This window comes from Macaca nemestrina, chromosome 8 (genome assembly GCF_043159975.1).
Source record: "Macaca nemestrina isolate mMacNem1 chromosome 8, mMacNem.hap1, whole genome shotgun sequence".
In the NCBI taxonomy this organism is placed as follows: Eukaryota; Metazoa; Chordata; class Mammalia; order Primates; family Cercopithecidae; genus Macaca; species Macaca nemestrina.
In genome coordinates this window covers 32,585,816-32,604,761 of record NC_092132.1, presented here as the reverse complement: position 1 = coordinate 32,604,761, position 18,946 = coordinate 32,585,816, and the positions used below count along the sequence as shown (strand labels likewise).

Here is an 18,946-nt window from a genome sequence, read left to right as displayed (position 1 = left end):
TCTAGATTTTATTTCCAACTTGATATACAATTTAACAGATACTTCAAATATAACAAAGATAAACTGTTTTTTTCTCCTAAACTAGCTCCACCTGTAGCTTTTCTCTTTTACTTGAAATCAATACTGTGCTAATTATTTATGTGCTGCCTCTTAGCTCTAGCCAACCATTCTGTATTCTGCCCTTTGATATTTGGGTTGGAATACTGCACATTACAATTCTCAGATTATTTTTTTTCTTTAGTGGCTGCCTAAACCTGCTAGCTCACATCCTTTCCTCAGAGGTCAATGAGGAACCACCATGAAAGATTTCCCCCTGTGAAATTTGAGCCCCAGGTCTAGATTGTTTTTACTGTAAGCTCTTAGGTTCTGGTAATACCACAGTTTTTACTTTTCTTTCTGGATGAAAAAAGGATGGTATCTGTCTATAGAGTTGTTGCTTCTTCATTAATTTTTACTCTTTATGCATTACATATGCAATGCCTGTGTAACAATTACCCAAATTACATGCCATTCATTTTAAATAGGTAATATAGATTATATTTTTCTGACTAGACCTTGTCAGCGTAGTCATTCTTATCAAGAGTGAGTCTAGGACCTTCAAAAATGTGTTTTGTGGGAGTGGTATGCTTATTTTTTGGTCTTGTCAGAGCTTAGTTCTTGGACAGTAAAAAATGTCATATGCAATTACTTATCTCCTGTGATTGAAACAGATTTTGAAAACAAAATTTGTGGGGAGAGGGCAAGGGGTTGCTGCACTTGATGGCTAACATATTGAAGACTACAAGGACAATGGAGGGGATAGCGATTGATGACTGCATGGAAACTAGAAAGAGAAATTACAGCTCACATCATGGTCAGAAAACAATAGACCTTCTATGGTGAACTTGTAGCACTGGGCAGGTATGGCTAAAACATACCCAAAATTTAATTATGCAAGTTACCTAATTACAATGTAATCTGAACTTACAGATTCACAAAGTTTCTTATGTGGAAACTATGGCATTAATTGAGAAGGAATGATCATGAAATTTAAAATAGAGACATTTGGATGCTCTGTGGTAAAGTGCAGAATCTTTTTTTTTTTAATATTTATTTATTTATTTATTTATTTTTATTATTATACTTTAAGTTCTAGGGTACATGTGCATAACGTGCAGGTTTGTTACATATGTATACTTGTGCCATGGTTGGTGTGCTGCACCCATCAACTCATCAGCACCCATCAACCTGTCATTTACATCAGGTAAAACCCCTCCCCTCTCCCCATAATATGTCCCGGTGTGTGATGTTCCCCTTCCCGAGTCCAAGTGATCTCATTGTTCAGTTCCCACCTATGAGTTAGAACATGTGGTGTTTGGTTTTCTGTACTTGCGATAGTTTGCTGAGAATGATGGTTTCCAGCTGCATCCATGTCCCTACAAACGACACAAACTCATCCTTTTTTATGGCTGCATAGTATTCCATGGTGTATATGTGCCACATTTTCTTAATCCAGTCTGTCACTGATGGACATTTGGGTTGATTCCAAGTCTTTGCTATTGTAAATAGTGCTGCAATGAACATACGTGTGCGTGTGAAAGTGCAGAATTTTAAAACCCAGTCTTTCAGAGTTATTTCTGCCAGTTTCTGCCATTCCATTTTTCCTTTCCCTGAAGTCCTAGCAAAAACTTCACCTGAGGCAATTGCCTTACAATGAGGCATTTATTCTCTTCAATACCCACCACCATCACCTTTCATTCTCCACACAGAACAATCAAATAGAACCCTCAGTGGTGATGGAAATGGGCAATATGGTAGCCACTAGCAATGTAAGGCTAATTTGAATTGTGATGTGATAAACTTGCTAAATACATTGTAGATTTCAAAGATTAAGAATAAAAGGAGAGATGGTAAATTCTTGCATTAATTTTATGCCAAATACATGTTGAAATTATATCTGTGGTTAAATAAAATATACAATTAAAATTCATTTTATCTCTTAAAAATGTGGCTACTGAAAAATTCAAAATTAAATATGCAGCTCACATTCCATTTCTATCAGCTAGACCAATACCCTTCAAACTCTTGCTCACATATATAAAAAGATTTTGGAAACTGTGCTTTCTCACAATTTTACATTGACATCTATTATTTAAAATTCTTAGTGTGAATAGATGAAAAGGATGCAATTTCTACTTTAATTTTGCAAGTATTTTAAATATAGTTTTCTCAAAATCTTGCATCATTAGCTAACTCAATTTATAGAAAATATCCATGATAGTTTATAAATGCAAAAACTGTAAAATCAATCAGACAATTCAGAAACTCTTTCTGTCTAAAAAAGTCAGACTTTTTGTCTTAATTAAAATTGACCTATAATATCCTAACTATCATGAGTTCTATATAAGGATAAATAGACATACAAATAGTGGAATTGAAAAATAGATGAATGGATGAATGACAATTAGATGATAGATGACAGGTAGATACATAACATACATACTTGTATACATAAATAGATACATAGAGAAATAGATGATAGATACACAGATGCATAGACGCAGACATGGGCTTTCTATGAGTTTGTTGCTTGGTTAATATGATGTGATTCCCTTCAAATATGTCTTAGTGAAGCTTTTTGTTTCTTTGCTTTGTCTCAAGATCTGTCCCTCAGGAGCTATGAATCTGGGATTTCCTATTCTAATTCTCCAGAGGTTTATTTACACTCAAGCAATGTAACATATTAATATTCCAGTTGGAGAAGTAATATATGATTCTCTTTTGAAACTTGGAAAAACAAGTACAAGAGGGAAAGTGATAAAGAAGAACAAAAAGATTCAGGTATGTCTTCAGTCTTCATTTCACACATGGAGCTGATGTTGAATGTGCACATTAATGCAAGAAGAACAATTAATTCAAAGACTAGGTACGTTTAAAGTACTAGTCTAATATTTTAACTTGCTGTTATGAAGAAACCCTCAAATATTTTCATCACTCAAATGCCATAATTAAAGGAAACATTCCCTTACAGAAGCTTGTGGAAGTGGCATAAAGGAACATCAACAATGTATATTAGTTTAGACTACAATGCTCAGTTATTACATTTTGTTTTCTGTGAACTTAATTGCAATGTTGGTAAACTGATTAGTAATAATGACTATAATTTAATGTTTAGTGTTTTAGAATAAGACAGTCACCTATAAATTATTCAATCACATAATGAAATATAGAAGAAAATTATATGTAATGATAATTTTGGATTAATACATGTTAAGTCCAGTAAATAACAGGAAAGAAGTATGTTTCTTGAGGAGATGGCAGCATTTGGCAATAAAAATAGGTGTCATTTAAAGTGAACTTGCTTTGTATCAGGAACTTCACATGTTCCTTTCTGTATGACCTTATGATATGGTATTATGACCTCTAATCTATGAAAAAGAAACTGTGGTTGGGCTCTCATAGTGAGAGTAACAGCCTAGATTGAAACTTGTTTAATTAATTTAATCAAATTTTAAATCTCAGGTTAATTTTTCCATCAACCATGTACTTTTTTTGGTACATTTAGGACACCATAATTGCTCAAATATACAGAAAATCATGAACAATAATTACTGAACAAATTATAAATGTAGAGGTATTAAGCACCTTGGTTAATTCGGATGTATGCAAACTAGTATAGCTGTGTGCTTATGATTTATACCAACAATTTCCTTCTGAAAAGCGTTCCAAGGAGTAATCTATGAAAGCAAATATCTCTAACAGTGTTTTTAAAACTGTGTACTATAACCTGTTAGTGAATCATGAAATTAATTTAGTGGGACATAATCAATGTTTTAATAATAAACAGATTACAGTCGACTGGAAAGGAAAATACAGGAGCACATTCATGTAAAGGAAAATGTTTCATATGTGTGAAACTGGTGTGTGTGGTGTGTGTGTGTGTTTGAACTGGGTCACAAGGTAAAATATAATTCTTACTGTGGCTCATGATGAATAATTCTTGTAAACCAATTTTCGCAAGACATCTTAAAAAAGAGTTAAGCTAACTGATCAAAATTAAATGTCTATATTTATTAATAAAAAATAGCAAAGAACTGAAAGTAATTATGTTCTCCTAAGAAAATAATTTGCATTTTTTGGAGAAAAAGGAGAAATACATTTGAGTAGATTAGGTAATATAAACAAGTAGAAATGTGACAACCTCTGAAACTTCATTTAATTCCATAATGATAATGATTTAAAGTTAGCAAAGCAGACATCTTATAGAACATGAGATAATGCCACATTTTGATGACAATTACATGTAATTGCGAAGACAAAACAATATCTCTACCTCAATGAAAGATTAATTAAATGTGTTTATTCCATATTTTATAATGAATTAGCTGCGTCTATCTTAGAAAAATATATTTATACCTTACTGTGAGATAAGTCTTTGTACCTACACGTATCTCATAAAGTACACAGCTCTGACCTTTGCTAACTATGTAATCTTCGACAAGTTATTTATAGGTTTGCTTAAATGCAGATAATAAAAGTATCTCCTTCGTGAGAGTCTTACAAGGAATAAATAATTCATAAAAAGTGCCAGAAAAAAACTTCTGAGAATAGTGTACAGCATGGTGCTAAGTGTTCAACAAATGTCAGTTTTCCAAGTACTTCATGTTTTTTTGTTTTTTTGTTTTTCCTCAACAACCAATAATTTGCACAGAGAAAGAAATCAATAAATATTTGTTGCACTGAATTGAACTGACGACACAGGTTGGGTGGATAACATGATTTCCTTCATGCAACGGAGGGATTTGATTTAGAAATTTATTCAAGTTTATAGAGATAATTTGGGGCAGAGTAGGTTTCTGATCTAGTTCTTCTGATTTATAAAGCAGGGCTCTTCTGTGAAACAAATCTAATTGTCCCTGTGTTGAGTCTTAAACCAACTCTGCTGATCTTAGAATTAGGTTTCAAGAACTTGACAGGTGATCACAAAAATTCCCGGGAGGCAATATGTACTTTAATAACAATGAATTAATAATGTATTTCAAGGCCTTATTAGCTTTACTAACAAGTGTGCTTGCATTATCATACTTATTTCTTGCGATACTATAAAATACGTGTCTTTATTAGTCACATTTCATAGATATAGATAAAGAAACAACATGAGAGAGGTTAAATAACTTAAAGTTATCTGAAAATTATACATCAGTATATGAAACACAATCTGGCCCAATTTCAAGAGCTCTACCACCAAACTTTTTAAAATCTAGCCCAAAGAAGCTATCACATAATCTGAAGATCTGAGAGAAATGATAAATTTTCCTATTTAGGTCCTCTCTACTGTTATAAAATCAAGTCTTACAAACAGAAGCAGGATAGCAGGATAGTAAGAGCAGGAAAGAAAAATCAGCAAAATTTTCAGCTGCTTTTACGTTCATTGTATTATAATTTTGCTTGAGGTATAGTGGCATGTACATATTTAGATGTGTTACTCATATTAGAATCAAATAGAAAGGCAATTCAACTTTTTGAAATATCCATAATATAAATTCTTTATTAATGCAGGGCACATTAAACAAACTATTCCAAATAAATAGTTATGTGATATATAGCAATAGAGGAACATTGAAATGAAAGTCAACTATGTATAAAAACACGATTGACCTGAATTATGTGTCAAACAGAAAAGATACAACAACAGCCACTATTCATGATTTCTTTTAAAAAGAATACACTTAACAACCTTCAAAAATGTATCTCAGAAAGCATTCCTTTATAATTTTAACATTTTCATGTATACATTATTAGCTTGGAGTAGAGTTGTATTATTTTTTATTTTTTCCCAAATTTCTCATATAAACTTGGTTTATAAACGGGTAAGTAGGGAAAATTGCCAAAATTCTACTTGAGTTATAAATTTTCTGTACTGCATGCTCCGTATAATTTCTTTGCCTTTGTCTTTATGATTATGACTTTTTTTTGACCACAGATGGTGTTCTCTTACCTTATTTGTATTCACTGCAGTGATGACCCAGACACACTGTGCGTTGCTGTCATACTGGAATGGAAAGTTGGGAGATGTAAAGGTACCACTTGGTCCTTGAAGATTAGAGCCACACGTTTTCACTAAAAGAGAAATTGCATTTTAAAAGATGAACATATGCCACATGTAAAATTACAACAATAAAATATCTTGCAAATAGACTTTAAATTCAAAATGACACAATTATAACCGCATTGAAATATACATTATGGTATTCTAATGTCACTTATGAAAATACAGTGTTTATAACACCCTGGGATTCACGAGCTCAATATTTTCAACGTTAATGGAAAACTAGTTATGAATAGAAATGTGAGGCATGATAAATTGTTCTCTGATTTTAAATAGGTGTGTTTAATTAGAGAAAGGCATATTTACCCAATATTTACCCACAAAGAGAGTGAAACAGAGCCTTGGATTAATGAAGCAATCTAAAAAGTGTTTTTATTTGTGTTTGTTAAGTACCCTAGGACTCACAATCGCGCAGTTGAGAACCATTAATAGTAAAATTTCTCTTTCTGTACTTACAACTATGAATTAAAGAACTCAGACTAAAAAAAAAAAAAAAAAAAAAAAAGTTACATTTAAGTAATTTTAATGAATTCCCACAAAAGTTGAAAGTTGTAGAATTTTCTGTTTTCTAACTCATCTTTCTTCTACTTAATAAATGAGCTAGTGACCATACTGTTTCTGTTTCTTAACTTGCTTCTTGACCACCACGAATTTCTGAATGCCACTACTTTTGATCTGGATTTCTTTGTCCCATTCTATCAAATCCTGCCCATATTATCATTTTCTAATCCATCAAAAATAATCTAATTCATGTTTAAATGATGAACGTTAAATGTATATTTTCATATGCACTTAAATTTATGCATAGTTACCTTCATCATCACTTTGAAAATCAGTTTATGGACCTCCTAAAAGTTTTCTTGACAATGGTCAAAGTCATGCTTCTAGTACATAGTAGTCAGAATTTTGGCCCAGGTCTTCTGACTCAAGTCTTATTTTTTAAATCACTAAAAGTGTGTCTTTCTTATATGTTACATGTAGATTTCTTTATTAGTTTCTTCTCTTCATAGCATAAATCTATTTCAGACAACTTTCCTGCAACTTGATGGTTATATCTTATGTTGATTTAATAGTTACAGTACTTTTAATTATATTGTGAGTGTGTGTATATAATTTCTGTATTTTAACCAATAAAATCATATTATTTTGTATTGAAAAAAATAATAAATTGTATTTTTCTTCCCTTACCATTATTTGCAATTCAATCTTTTTTCCCATTTACTATTTAACTTCTTGTAAATATTCTATGCTCACTACTCCATCTTCCTCTCCCCTTTCAGTCTTCAAAATATTTCAGTCTGATTCCCATTCTTATTTCAGTGTTTAAATTGTTTTTTTAAAGCCAGCAATGAACTCATAATTGCTAAATATAGTATCTCTTCCTTTTTTCCACATATTTTATATCTCAGCAGTAATGCAAAGTATTGATAAGCTTTGAAATTCTCTGCCTTCCCTCACATAGTATTAAGCTCTCCTGATTATTTGCCTGTATGTTTTAAATAGTTCTGCTCTACCATATTATTTGTTCTGGTTTTATTTTTCCCATCTGACCCTTAAGTAGCATAATTCTAAATGGATTTAATCTCCTCTTTTCTATTTGTTCAATGGTTTCTCTGAATAGTTAAACTAATTCACTTCTATGACTGGAAAGGACATTTCTGTGTTGATAGCTCTCAAATCTACATCACCAGTTTTGGCATCTCTCCTGATTTCTAGATTAGTTTTCTGTCCACTGGACATTCTATTAGATGCTTTTAGGAAGCACTTTCAATTAAATATTTCTTGAATAGACTATCCAGCTCCTTGCCTTGCATAATATATACTCCTCATGGTCTATTCTGTTTTCCTCCTTGGAAATATCTCTGTTTTGCTTCATCTCTTCTCTTCCCAGTGTCCAGTGCTTCTTCCTCATTTTTCTTGTACTGGTAATAGCTACTTAACCCCTTTTCTAGACTCCAGCTTCTCTCTCTATTACATCCTGCTCACTCCTACTATATTTATCTTTCTAAAATGCAGATTTCATTACCTAATTGCATGAAAACTTGGTATCTATTTCAGATGGAATAAAGTACAAATTTCCTAATAGAGAATATAAAATTATTCCTTTGAGGACCTAAATTTATTTTCTAGTACAATTACCCACCATTTTACATAGTCATACACTTTACTTGTGCCAGAACAGACATCTTGCTCTTCTTTGAATTTACCGTACTCGTTATAATTTTCTACATTTGTCATGCTGTTTTCCAGGTTTAGAATATTATTCCTTCTTAACATTTACTTGCAAATATTCTATAAAACAAAGCCAAGGTGATGTGCCACTTCTTTCCATAAGAAGGGTTTTTAATTCTTCCACTAAGGGTTCTGTAATGGATTGTACAGTTCATAGCACGTTATTTGAACAGCACATTTATACAAGTGTTTAGGTGCTAGTGGCCTGATAGGGAATGCAGCTTGAAAGAGTCTAAGAACTTTATAGAAATGAGAAATTTATACGAATCACAACGCAATTGGTTTGTAGCAGCTATAACTTTCTGATTGAATATACTGCTTATCTGAGTGGTACTTACTACTTTGTAGTTCTCTGGCATCCTTTGTTTTCTAAACTATATACACACTTAGAATCTTTTGAAGTCAAGGCCTTGTGTATCATCTTTGTTAACTACTAGTGTAATGGCTTTCATGATGTACGTATGTTTGCTAAAGAAACAAATATTCAAGTTCTTTGGCACAGCTCTTAAATTAACTATAAAATAGTGGCCTCTTCATCCTGATGAATAATCTTTACAAATATGTTTCAGAGTGAAAAACTGTCTTCTATAAAAATGATTTTATTTTTTTATAAAAGTAAAGCACAAACATTTATAAAATGACAAGTAACAATTACCTGTAAATATTTTGGTCTGCTTATCTGCTTCCATCCAAACCTGACAGTAACCACTTAACAAGTTGTCTGTCTACAGACATTTTTGTTTTGCGGCAATACGAGTTTTTGCGTATTTCTTGTTTTCTTAATGTATTTGTGTGTTTTAACAAGCATAGCTAATTCTATAATATTAGTCTGAAGATATTTTTTGCATATATCATGACGACTGTTCTAGGTCAGTACCTATAGGTTTTTTTCTTTCACAGGTTTAACAGTACAAACAGAAGCTGATAGAACTATTGGACATTTTTGACAGGCTTCCACTATGAGAACAGCACAAGATAATTAGGAGGTTTCTTTAATCCTGCAGTGGGAAATAAGAAGATATGTAGAACAGACCTGCTATTTGAACAGAGTTGCAGCAGTTCACACATAGCAACACAAATACAATGAAGATCTTGGTACATTTACGTGTTACGTTTTATAGTTAAAAAAATCAAAACAAATTCATTATTATGGAAAACTAAACTGTAAAATCTCAGTGGCTTACAACAATAAGTAATTTTTCTCTTCAATTCTATTGTATTTGTGCTTTATACTTGTGTTATTATTGCAGGATTAATACTTAGAAGATTAGTTAGTTACAATATGTGAGCATTTGAAAATTTGATAAATATGCCTAAATTACTCTCCAAAAATTTGTTCAGTATACTCCCAAAAATAATATTAAAAAGAGAACAGTTCCCCATGCTGTCACCAAAATAATAGTATCAATCATTATGCTTTTGTCATTCTCAAGAATGTCACTGTTTTAATTTCCAATTCTTTCTCTACATTTTTAGTACGCTTTAACAGAAGTCTTTATTGTTGTCTCTATATTTTGTTCCAACTTTTCTCTTTGTACACTTTCCCTCATTTCAATTTTTTCTTACTGATTTATAGAAACTTAATATGTGTTACTAATATTAACCCTTTTATTTGTGCTACAAATATTTTCTTACAGATTTTTGCTTTGATTTTGCTTTGAATTAATTTTTCTCTACAAACTTAAAAATATGTGTAAATCTGTCAGTGTCTTCTTTTTGATCTTGTATTTTGTATCTCATGCAAGAAAGATTTTCTTCAAATCTAAGATTGAAATACAACCTTTATTTATCAGACTTTGATAGTTTTATTATATTATAATTAAACTTCATCTACAAATTGATTTCTTACGGGGCAAGGTAAAGGAGCATTTATAGTAAATTCTATATTATTCGTCACAAACTAGAACTACCATTTATATTATATTTATATAGACCATACATAAATGTATAAGAAACCCATATATGGATGTGAGCCTTTTTTTCATATTGACTTACTGATCTATGATTATTCTTCTGCCAGTACCATACTGTTTTAGTCATTTTTTACATACATAGCACACATCTCCCCATTCTTATTCAGTTTCATAATTATATTGAATATTCAATAATATTTATTTTCCACAAACTTTAGTTGTGCCCATTTGTCAAAGTAAAGAAGAATGGTGTCTTTATTAAATTATATTGATTTCATACATTATTTTGATACAAATTTTTCACTTCAATGAAGCCTTTACTAACACAAAAGAAATAAATATATGTGATTAGAGTAAATGGACTATAGTAAAGTAGTACATTTGAGAAATTAAGCTGAAATTTCTTATAAAAACTCCATACTTACAGTTTCAGAAAAATAGAAGTAGTAGAAAAAGAAAAAAACCTTGTAAATATACCAATGAATGTATGAAATCAAAAGAAGTATTGGGTTATAAATAAAATATGACAAATTTGGTCATTAAAGATTAGAACAAAACGTGGATGTCCACACTAGTGATATCATTCAATATTTTCTTAGAGGTTCCAGGCAAGGCAAAAAAATCAAAAAAATGTGAAAAGAGTTACAGAATTTGAATAAGAAACATATGTCATTATTTACATGTAATATAATTTTTCTTTCTTACATTCAAGAGATGTAATAATTTATCTACCACAATATGCTGTATTATTTTCAAGAGTCCTATATGTTGGATTTAAAATATATAATTCATATAAAATGTACAGGTTCTTTCTTTCTTCTTTTCTTTTCTTTTTCTTTTTTGGTAGATGGAGTCTTGCTCTGTTACCCAGGCTGGAGTGCAGTGTCACGAACTCGGCTCACTGCAACTTCCGCTTCCCAGGTTCAAGCGATTCTCCTGCCTCACCCTCCCAAGTATCTGGAATTACAGGTGCCCACCAACATGCCCGGTTATATATATATCATTTTTTGTATTTTTAGTAGAGACGGGGTTTCAGCATGTTGGCCAGGCTGGACTTGAACTCCTGACCTCAGGTGATCAGCCCGCCTCGGCCTCCCAAAGTGCTGGGATTACAGACGTGAGCCACCATGCCCGGCTGTATAGGTTTCTTTTATAACAAAAATAGTTGGCAATTCAAATGGAAAGGCCCAATCTATACAAGCAGCAGAAATTACATATAATTTTGAAAAATATATTTAGCAAAAGACATATAAGACAGAAGTCTTATAAAGGTAACTATTAAAAAAAACAATGAAAAGGCATTAAATAAAACTTGTAGAAATTGAAAGATAGGGCACATTCTGAATGGGACAGCTTATTATCATAAAAATGCTAACATCCTGATTTAAGCAGTTTATAAGGAACTAATAGGTTAGCTAATATTTATATATTTCTTATATTTATGATTATCTTAACTTTTAGTGCTTTAGACAGAGTTGCTATTTTATAAAATATTTTACTTATTTTATTCACATGCCACCTGTGTTTTTATAAAGGAAGAGTAAAAATGGCTACCTTATACATTTTACAGTACTGTTTGTGGAATAAAATGAACCAATATCTGCAAAGACATTGCAAAATACTGTTAACATCGATAGAAGTACAGAAGCAGAAGTCAAAAGATTTATTTCTAGGTTGCCTATCAGTGTATTCCTATTTTTTCCTCGAGTAAAACACATACAGTTAACTATGCTTTGGAAAATGCCTAGGAATAAGGTTAAGTACAGTGAAATATGTTTAGCTTTAACTGTAACCTTCAGGCATTTAGATTTGTGCCAGATACAATGTTTCAACTACACAAGTAAGACAAGCTGACATTTTATTTTTTGGTTGAGTAAGGACATGATTTACAGGTTAAGGATTCTTTTTGCACAGAATATGTCAACTGAGGTCTGTCTATAGTTGTCTCTGGGTCCGTTGTGCCCTGAAGTACCATTTTTACTCTCTCCTGGAATTTTCCTTCTTGAATTTTTCCATCATAATTTAAAAAATAATATTGAAGGACTTTCATAATCGTGCTCCAATAGATTCCTAGAATTTGTAAATTCTGTAAAGCTCTTTCCACTCACTTACTTGTAATTCCTTAAGCACAGTGAGAATGTTCACACTTTAAGACCCTAGCACTTTCTATTTTTGTCACCTGGCATAAGTTTCTACTCAAACAGTATTCCATACATTGCCTATTCTGATTAATATCTCTAAACTTTAGTTTCTTAAGTATTACCTTTACATAACACACACACACACACACACACACACACACGCACAATTGTTTGTTGTCTATTTTCCTCATTAGAATGTCACATTGATGAAGGTAACAACTTGTTTTTGTTTATCATGGTATCTTCAGCACATAAAATTGTGCCTGCCATACAGAAGACACTCAATGAATGAATGAGTGAGCAAATGATTAGAATACTTAGAGTCGAAACAGAGATTTGGTTTTGTTTATCATTTGTGTCTTCCATTTTTTTTCCCCCTTTGGACTTTGGTAGCAATTCAAGCTTCTACCTTTTGGTGAATGTAGAATGTGGTAATTAATCCACAAAGGATTCATTAACATTGTGTGAACAAGCATGTCCTACTGCCTGCTATTCTAAGGCTATGTGTTAGGGTTGTTGAAAGATTTCTGGTAAGGAGCATTTTGTCGTTGTTGTAAGGAGTATGATAGCGTATGTCATTAAAGGAGTTGTTAGTATGAAGTTTGTGGTTCATTTTTCATCTTTAGGATGACGTTTGTAGTTCTTGTATCTTCAAATCTTCAACTATCCCTGCATCTTCATGTTTCCACTTGAGTAAATTCAAACCACCTGGAACTCAGTTTTTTTTTTTTTTACTTGTAAACTTAGATAGTTGTACTATGTCACCCATAAGATCTGATAAGCCTAATATGATAATATGATTATATCATGCAGTTATCTGTGTGTTCTGAATGGCTTTCCCAAGAGGTGCAATGAAGTTGATAGAGTCTGAAAGTTGTATTCGTGCCCATTGAGGCCTTTACTATATCAGAGAAATGTTACTATTATTATTTAAACTGTTTGCTGACATATGTGACATGAAAAATAATGAATCCACTAGAAGAATCAAATTTAATTCAAATGTATTTGCAGCGTTTCCCTTTTTGTGGTTGTTCACCTGAGAGTTAGTAAGTATTGTAGTCTTGCCCCTAGTAGAAGTAATTCCATTTCTATCTATCTTTACAGGGCTTCTTTGTTTATTAGCCAGGCATAAGGATAAATATTCATGGTGTCATAGACTAACTTGACATTCTTTGAAAGTAACTTGGTATTGACAATGGCATAAACTATAATTCTTCTGCTGCACAAGATGTGATAGACAGAATAGGCAATATTATTTTTTACTTAATAGTTTCTGTTGCTTCTAGAAACTGTAGCTTGTACTTTGGAAAATTAGATATTCTAAGAAGATGTAACTATGTAACAATGAATGAGTATGCACAGCTCAAATCTTGTGAAGTGCAAGTCAGGATAGCCCAGACGAAGAGGGATGTACCAACAAAGGACTTACTTATTTAAATGTTTCTCATTGGTCTGTATTAGGCAAGACAACAAATATCTTGGGAGAAAATATGAAATCACTGGATATGGATAAATGTTGGTACCTAAAGATGGACAACTTTCAGCAGCCAATAATATTTGGATGTTGAGAGAAATGGTGTGACTATATCCCAGCAAGGAAAGGGAACTATCCCTGACTTCATAGAGGTAGGCCAAGGAAAGTACTACCCACATGTTTCAGGTACCTTTCTAATCTTTCTTTGCTCAACCATCATCATTGGTATTTGAATTTTATTCTTACCATCCATTCGTTGCAACAAGGCTGATAGTTTGAGTTTCTATCATGGCATATTGTTCCCCTCAAATAGCCAAAGCAATCTTGAGAAAGAAGAGTTGGGGACATCACATTCCCTGATTTCAAACTTTGTTCATGCATTGCTTAATGATGGAGATACATTCTGAGAAATGTGTTGTCAGGCAATTTTGACATTATTAAACATCATAAAGTGTGCTTACTACACAAATCTAGATTGTGTAGCCTACTACACTATGGTATAGCCTATTGTTCCTAAGCTACATACCTTTTCAGCATGTTACTCTAGTGGACCAATTAGAACACAAAGATATTTGTGTATCTAAACATATCTAAACAAAGAAAAGGTAAAAGTATCTTACAAAAAAATTAAAAGTGGTACACCTGTACAGAAGCACTTACCATGAATAGAGTTTGCAGGATTGGAAGTTCCTCTAGGTGAGTCAGAGAGTGAGGAGTGAATGTGAAGGCCCAAGGTGTTACCATACACTAATGCAGACTTTATAAATACAACTATATATTATTTTTTTAAATTGTTACTTAGTGCATTAACCTTAGCTTACTGTAACTTTTTTACTTTATAAACTCCACAATTTTTTAAACTTTTGACTCTTGTAACAACACTTAACTTAAAATACAAACACATTGCACAGCCATACATCATTATTTCTTATTCTATATGCTTTTTTCTATTTTTATTTTTTACTCTTTATAATTTATTTAAAACTAAGACACGCACACACACATTAGCCTAGGTCTACACAGGGACAAGATCATCAATAGCACTGTCTTTAACCTCCACATCTTGTCCCACTGACAGGTCTTCAGGAGCAATAATACACATTGGAGGTGTCATTTCCTATGATGACAATGCCTTCTCCTGGAATACCTCCTGAAAGACGTGTCTAAGGCTGTTTTTACTGCTGAAAAAGTACACTTTTTTTTTTTTTTTAAAGCAGAAAGAGTACACTCCAAAATGATGACAACAAGTATGGTGTAGTAAATACTTAAACTACTAACATAGTTGTTTATTATCATAATAAAATATTGTGTAGTATATATAATTGTATGTGTGATACTTTTACACGATTGGTGCAGCAGTTGGTTTGTTTACACCAGTATCACCAAAAACACATGAGTAATGCATTGTATTATGATGTGACAATGGCTACAATGTCACTAGGTGATATAAATTTTTCAGCTTCATTATAATTTTATGGGACTAAGATTGCATATGTTACACATGACTATATACACAAAGTTACAGTAATCATAACAGTATGGTACTGGCATAAAAGCAGACAGATAGATCAATGAAACAGAATAGAAAGTCCAGCAGTAAACCCACAAATATATAGTCAACTAATCTGTGACAAGGTCACCAAAAATACAAAATGGGGAAAAGAATAGTGTCTTCAACAAGTGATGTTGAGAAAATTGAATATCCACTTGCAAAATAATGAAATTGAACCCTTGTCTTATACCTTATACAAAAAAAAAGCTTGAAATGGATTAGAGACTTAAATGTAGGATATGAATCCATAAAGGTCCTAGAAAAAAAAAAAAAAAAAACAGGAAAAAAACTCCTTGACATTCATCTTGGCAATGATTTTTTGAATACAACACCAAAAGCATAGGCAACAAGAGGAAAAATAAACAAGTAAGCCTATTATTGTGATATTGACCGGAGGAGAGAGTGGGGATTTTGGTGGATTCATTTTAATTCTTTATTTTCTCTCATGGAGGAAAAAATCTGGCTCCTGGGACTGAGTGAACACCAGAAGAGGAAAATGACAGAGCAGTGACAGTGTGCTTAGCTATTAAATTTTAAAATGTGAATTTATGTTGTATTCCAACCTGGTGACATAAACACATTATCTGTATTTATGAGAAAAATTCTGTTGGTTGATTGAGAGGATTAGACATATTATAATTGTGTAAACTTCAATAAGCATCTAGCACTGAAAAATCTATATCATATATAGATTTTTGTCATATATGACAAAAACTGAGAGTAAGCAGTTATATCATAGGAATATATGACCCCAAAATAAAAATTAATATTTTCATTATTTATTGATCAACTATATTTCTGGGTATGAAAACAAATACAATCTCATAGTTAAAACTTTGTTTGGAGTGTGGTGTTTCCTCAAGGATCTACAGCTAAATACTCTTTGACCTAGCAATCCCATTACTGGGTATGTACCCAAAGGATTATAAATCATTCTACTATAAAGACACATGCACATGTATGCTTATTGCAGCACTATTTGCAATAGCAAAGACTTGGAACCAACCCAAATGCCCATCAGTGATAGACTTGATAAAGAAAATGTCACAAATATACACCATGGAATACTATGCAGCCATAAAAAATGAGTTCATGTCATTATTTGCCTTTTCAATTATTTATTTATAAACCTTTATTTTAGGTTCAGGGTACACGTGGCAAACATTTATATGGGTAAACTTGTGTCATGGAGGCCAACAACCATATGAAAAAAAAAAAAAAAACTCAACATCACTAATCATTAGAGAAATGCAAATCAAAACCACAATGAGACACCACTTCACATCAGTCAGAATGACTATTTTTAAAAAGTCGAAATAATTAGATAAAAAATTTCCCCAAACAAAATGACCATTCATATTTCAGAATAACTTTGTAATTTTTGCATTGAATATTAGATAACATGTTTTTAATTCATTTGTGAAGGCTGAGTGCTGGAGAGTTTTTATTCTGAAAAATCATGAATCCCACAAATATTAAATGATTGCATATTCTGTTTGAAACACTATGCTGGGCACTGGAGATGGAAAGATCAATAAGACAATCAAGGTCTTTGCCCTAGAGAGATTATATTTTATATAAAAAAAGAAATATTAAACTAGTAGATAAGGCTGGTTTTACAAGATGCAGTGGGCGTAAGTAACAGATTACAAAAGGCTATTCTTAGGAACTGATAGAGAAAAGGAATTGTGTTACTTACATATTTTATTTACATCTCCCCCCGCCACTCCCCAGTAATTTGGGAGTTTTTCTTCTCCAGCTCATGTAGAATTGAAGAACAAATTCATTTTAACCAAATCAAGGTAAAAGGTGTCTATTTCCATGGTAACATTTGATAGGATCTCATCTTTTAAAATGAATATGTGATTATTACCATTAAAGATGGTTGAGTTGAAATGCTTTAGGGATGTGCTAAGGAAAAGCATCTCCAAGTTGGCAGATGTATACTCTTTGAATGTAAAACAATGTGCTGATGAAATATTGACTGTGAGAAAATAAAATGGCTCAGGATAGTAAATAATTTATCAGAAATTATAGAAGATACAAAGCCTATATTAACGTGAATAGAAAATAAGTATTTCCAAAGTTGTAAAAAATATTTTCCAAATACTTCTAATAAGTTAGTAACCTAGGAACAAAGAAAATACTCAACAAGTGAAAAGCATTTGAGGCTTAATTTTCAATGAAGATCATAAAAGATATGCCATAAAAAAGGGTTAACATTTGGAAGAAATTTATTATAAAAAAGGGAAATTGAAAAATAGGAAAAGTGAGAAGACCAGCACTAGAAGTTACAGTGGTGTTGTTTTAATGGACATACATAGGGGAATTGTAGCGAAAAAGTGAACTTAAAAAGAAAAGAAAAAAAGTGCAAACAACCTCATAACAGATTATTTCACACAGAAAGAAATAAAACTCCATTAAATAAGAGACAGAGTTTTGTGTTGAGTGTCAAGATTTTAGTCTTTCTACACAATATTTGGTGTATACTTTCAATGGTTATGTTCAAAATACTTTCTCTTCCTTTTTGGGAGGAAAACTCTTAATAGTGTATGGGAAGGAAAGTTATAACCAAAATTATATTTACTAAGCTATGGTGAAATGAAATCCTACACTGTAGTTTCCTCCATAACAATTTAACCACAAAAATAAAGATTTAAGTAATGTATATAAATGCGCAACATTTTTCACGTGTCAGAATTGATTTTGTTCTTATTTTCCTTTAATTTAAAAATATAATGTATGATATAATCCACTGGAAGATACTGACTTATTGACCTATCAAATACCTGTTATTAAACTATAGATAACAGGAATAGACACTGTTCTCTGAATCAGTTAGAATTCTCAGATTCTTGACAGTTGGTCATGAAATATACAAACACATGTATCTGAAGGTGAATGATAAAACCTATTTAAACCATCATCTGGAACTATCAATAAATAATTCAGTTTAACAACATTTAAGTGAACATCCCAGTCTCTATGTCTTCATGAGAAGCTAATAAACTGTCAGAAATGGAATTACAATTAGGACTAATCATCAGATACATCTGAGTGTCATCTGCATAAGAATGGGAGTCTAATCCATGTCTTCACTAAAAGAAAGCATATAAATGTAGACTAATAATGAAATGCACCCAAAGCAGGGAACTGGAAAACAGAAAAAATGCTGTGAAAGGAACAGAATTAAAATTAGCAAGAAGCAGACTGCATAGAATCAGATAAATTTGATTAAAATGCAGCAAATGCCATTCCTATTAAAGATGAGAAATATAATGTACAGATTTCTCAAAGAAAAAAAAGGTAAGCAAATTCATTTTTTTCTAGTTCTTTGTTGTTTAAAATTTAACTTAGCCACGAAAGTCATGTTTATCTACAGCACTGCCTCCCTTTGTTCCTTGTTTCATTGAATCGTCTCATTAGTAACAATGAAAAGACATATGGTACTAAGTCAGCAATAAAAATAAGTCAAGTGAATTACTTATTTATTATGCTTTTCATAAAAATAAAACCAAATCCAATGTAGTCTATTTTTCCCAGTAA

The 18,946-nt window shown here is 31.9% G+C and overlaps 1 protein-coding gene and 1 long non-coding RNA gene across 7 annotated transcripts in view; one reads left to right on the top strand and one right to left on the bottom strand.

Moving 5' to 3' along the window:
• The window catches only part of LOC105475960 (CUB and Sushi multiple domains 3), a 1,218,758-nt gene that overhangs the window by 600,095 nt on the left and 599,717 nt on the right, over nt 1-18,946 (bottom strand). For all 6 annotated transcript variants that reach the window (XM_011731490.2, XM_071067898.1, XM_071067897.1 and 3 more), the window contains one exon: nt 5,978-6,099. In XM_011731490.2, coding sequence (XP_011729792.2) covers nt 5,978-6,099 — 122 coding nt within the window. The remainder of the gene's footprint in view (nt 1-5,977; nt 6,100-18,946) is intronic.
• The window catches only part of LOC139355777 (uncharacterized), a 122,835-nt gene continuing 122,455 nt past the window's right edge, over nt 18,567-18,946 (top strand). The window contains exon 1 of the long non-coding RNA XR_011606817.1: nt 18,567-18,706. This is a non-coding gene — a long non-coding RNA (uncharacterized lncRNA). The remainder of the gene's footprint in view (nt 18,707-18,946) is intronic.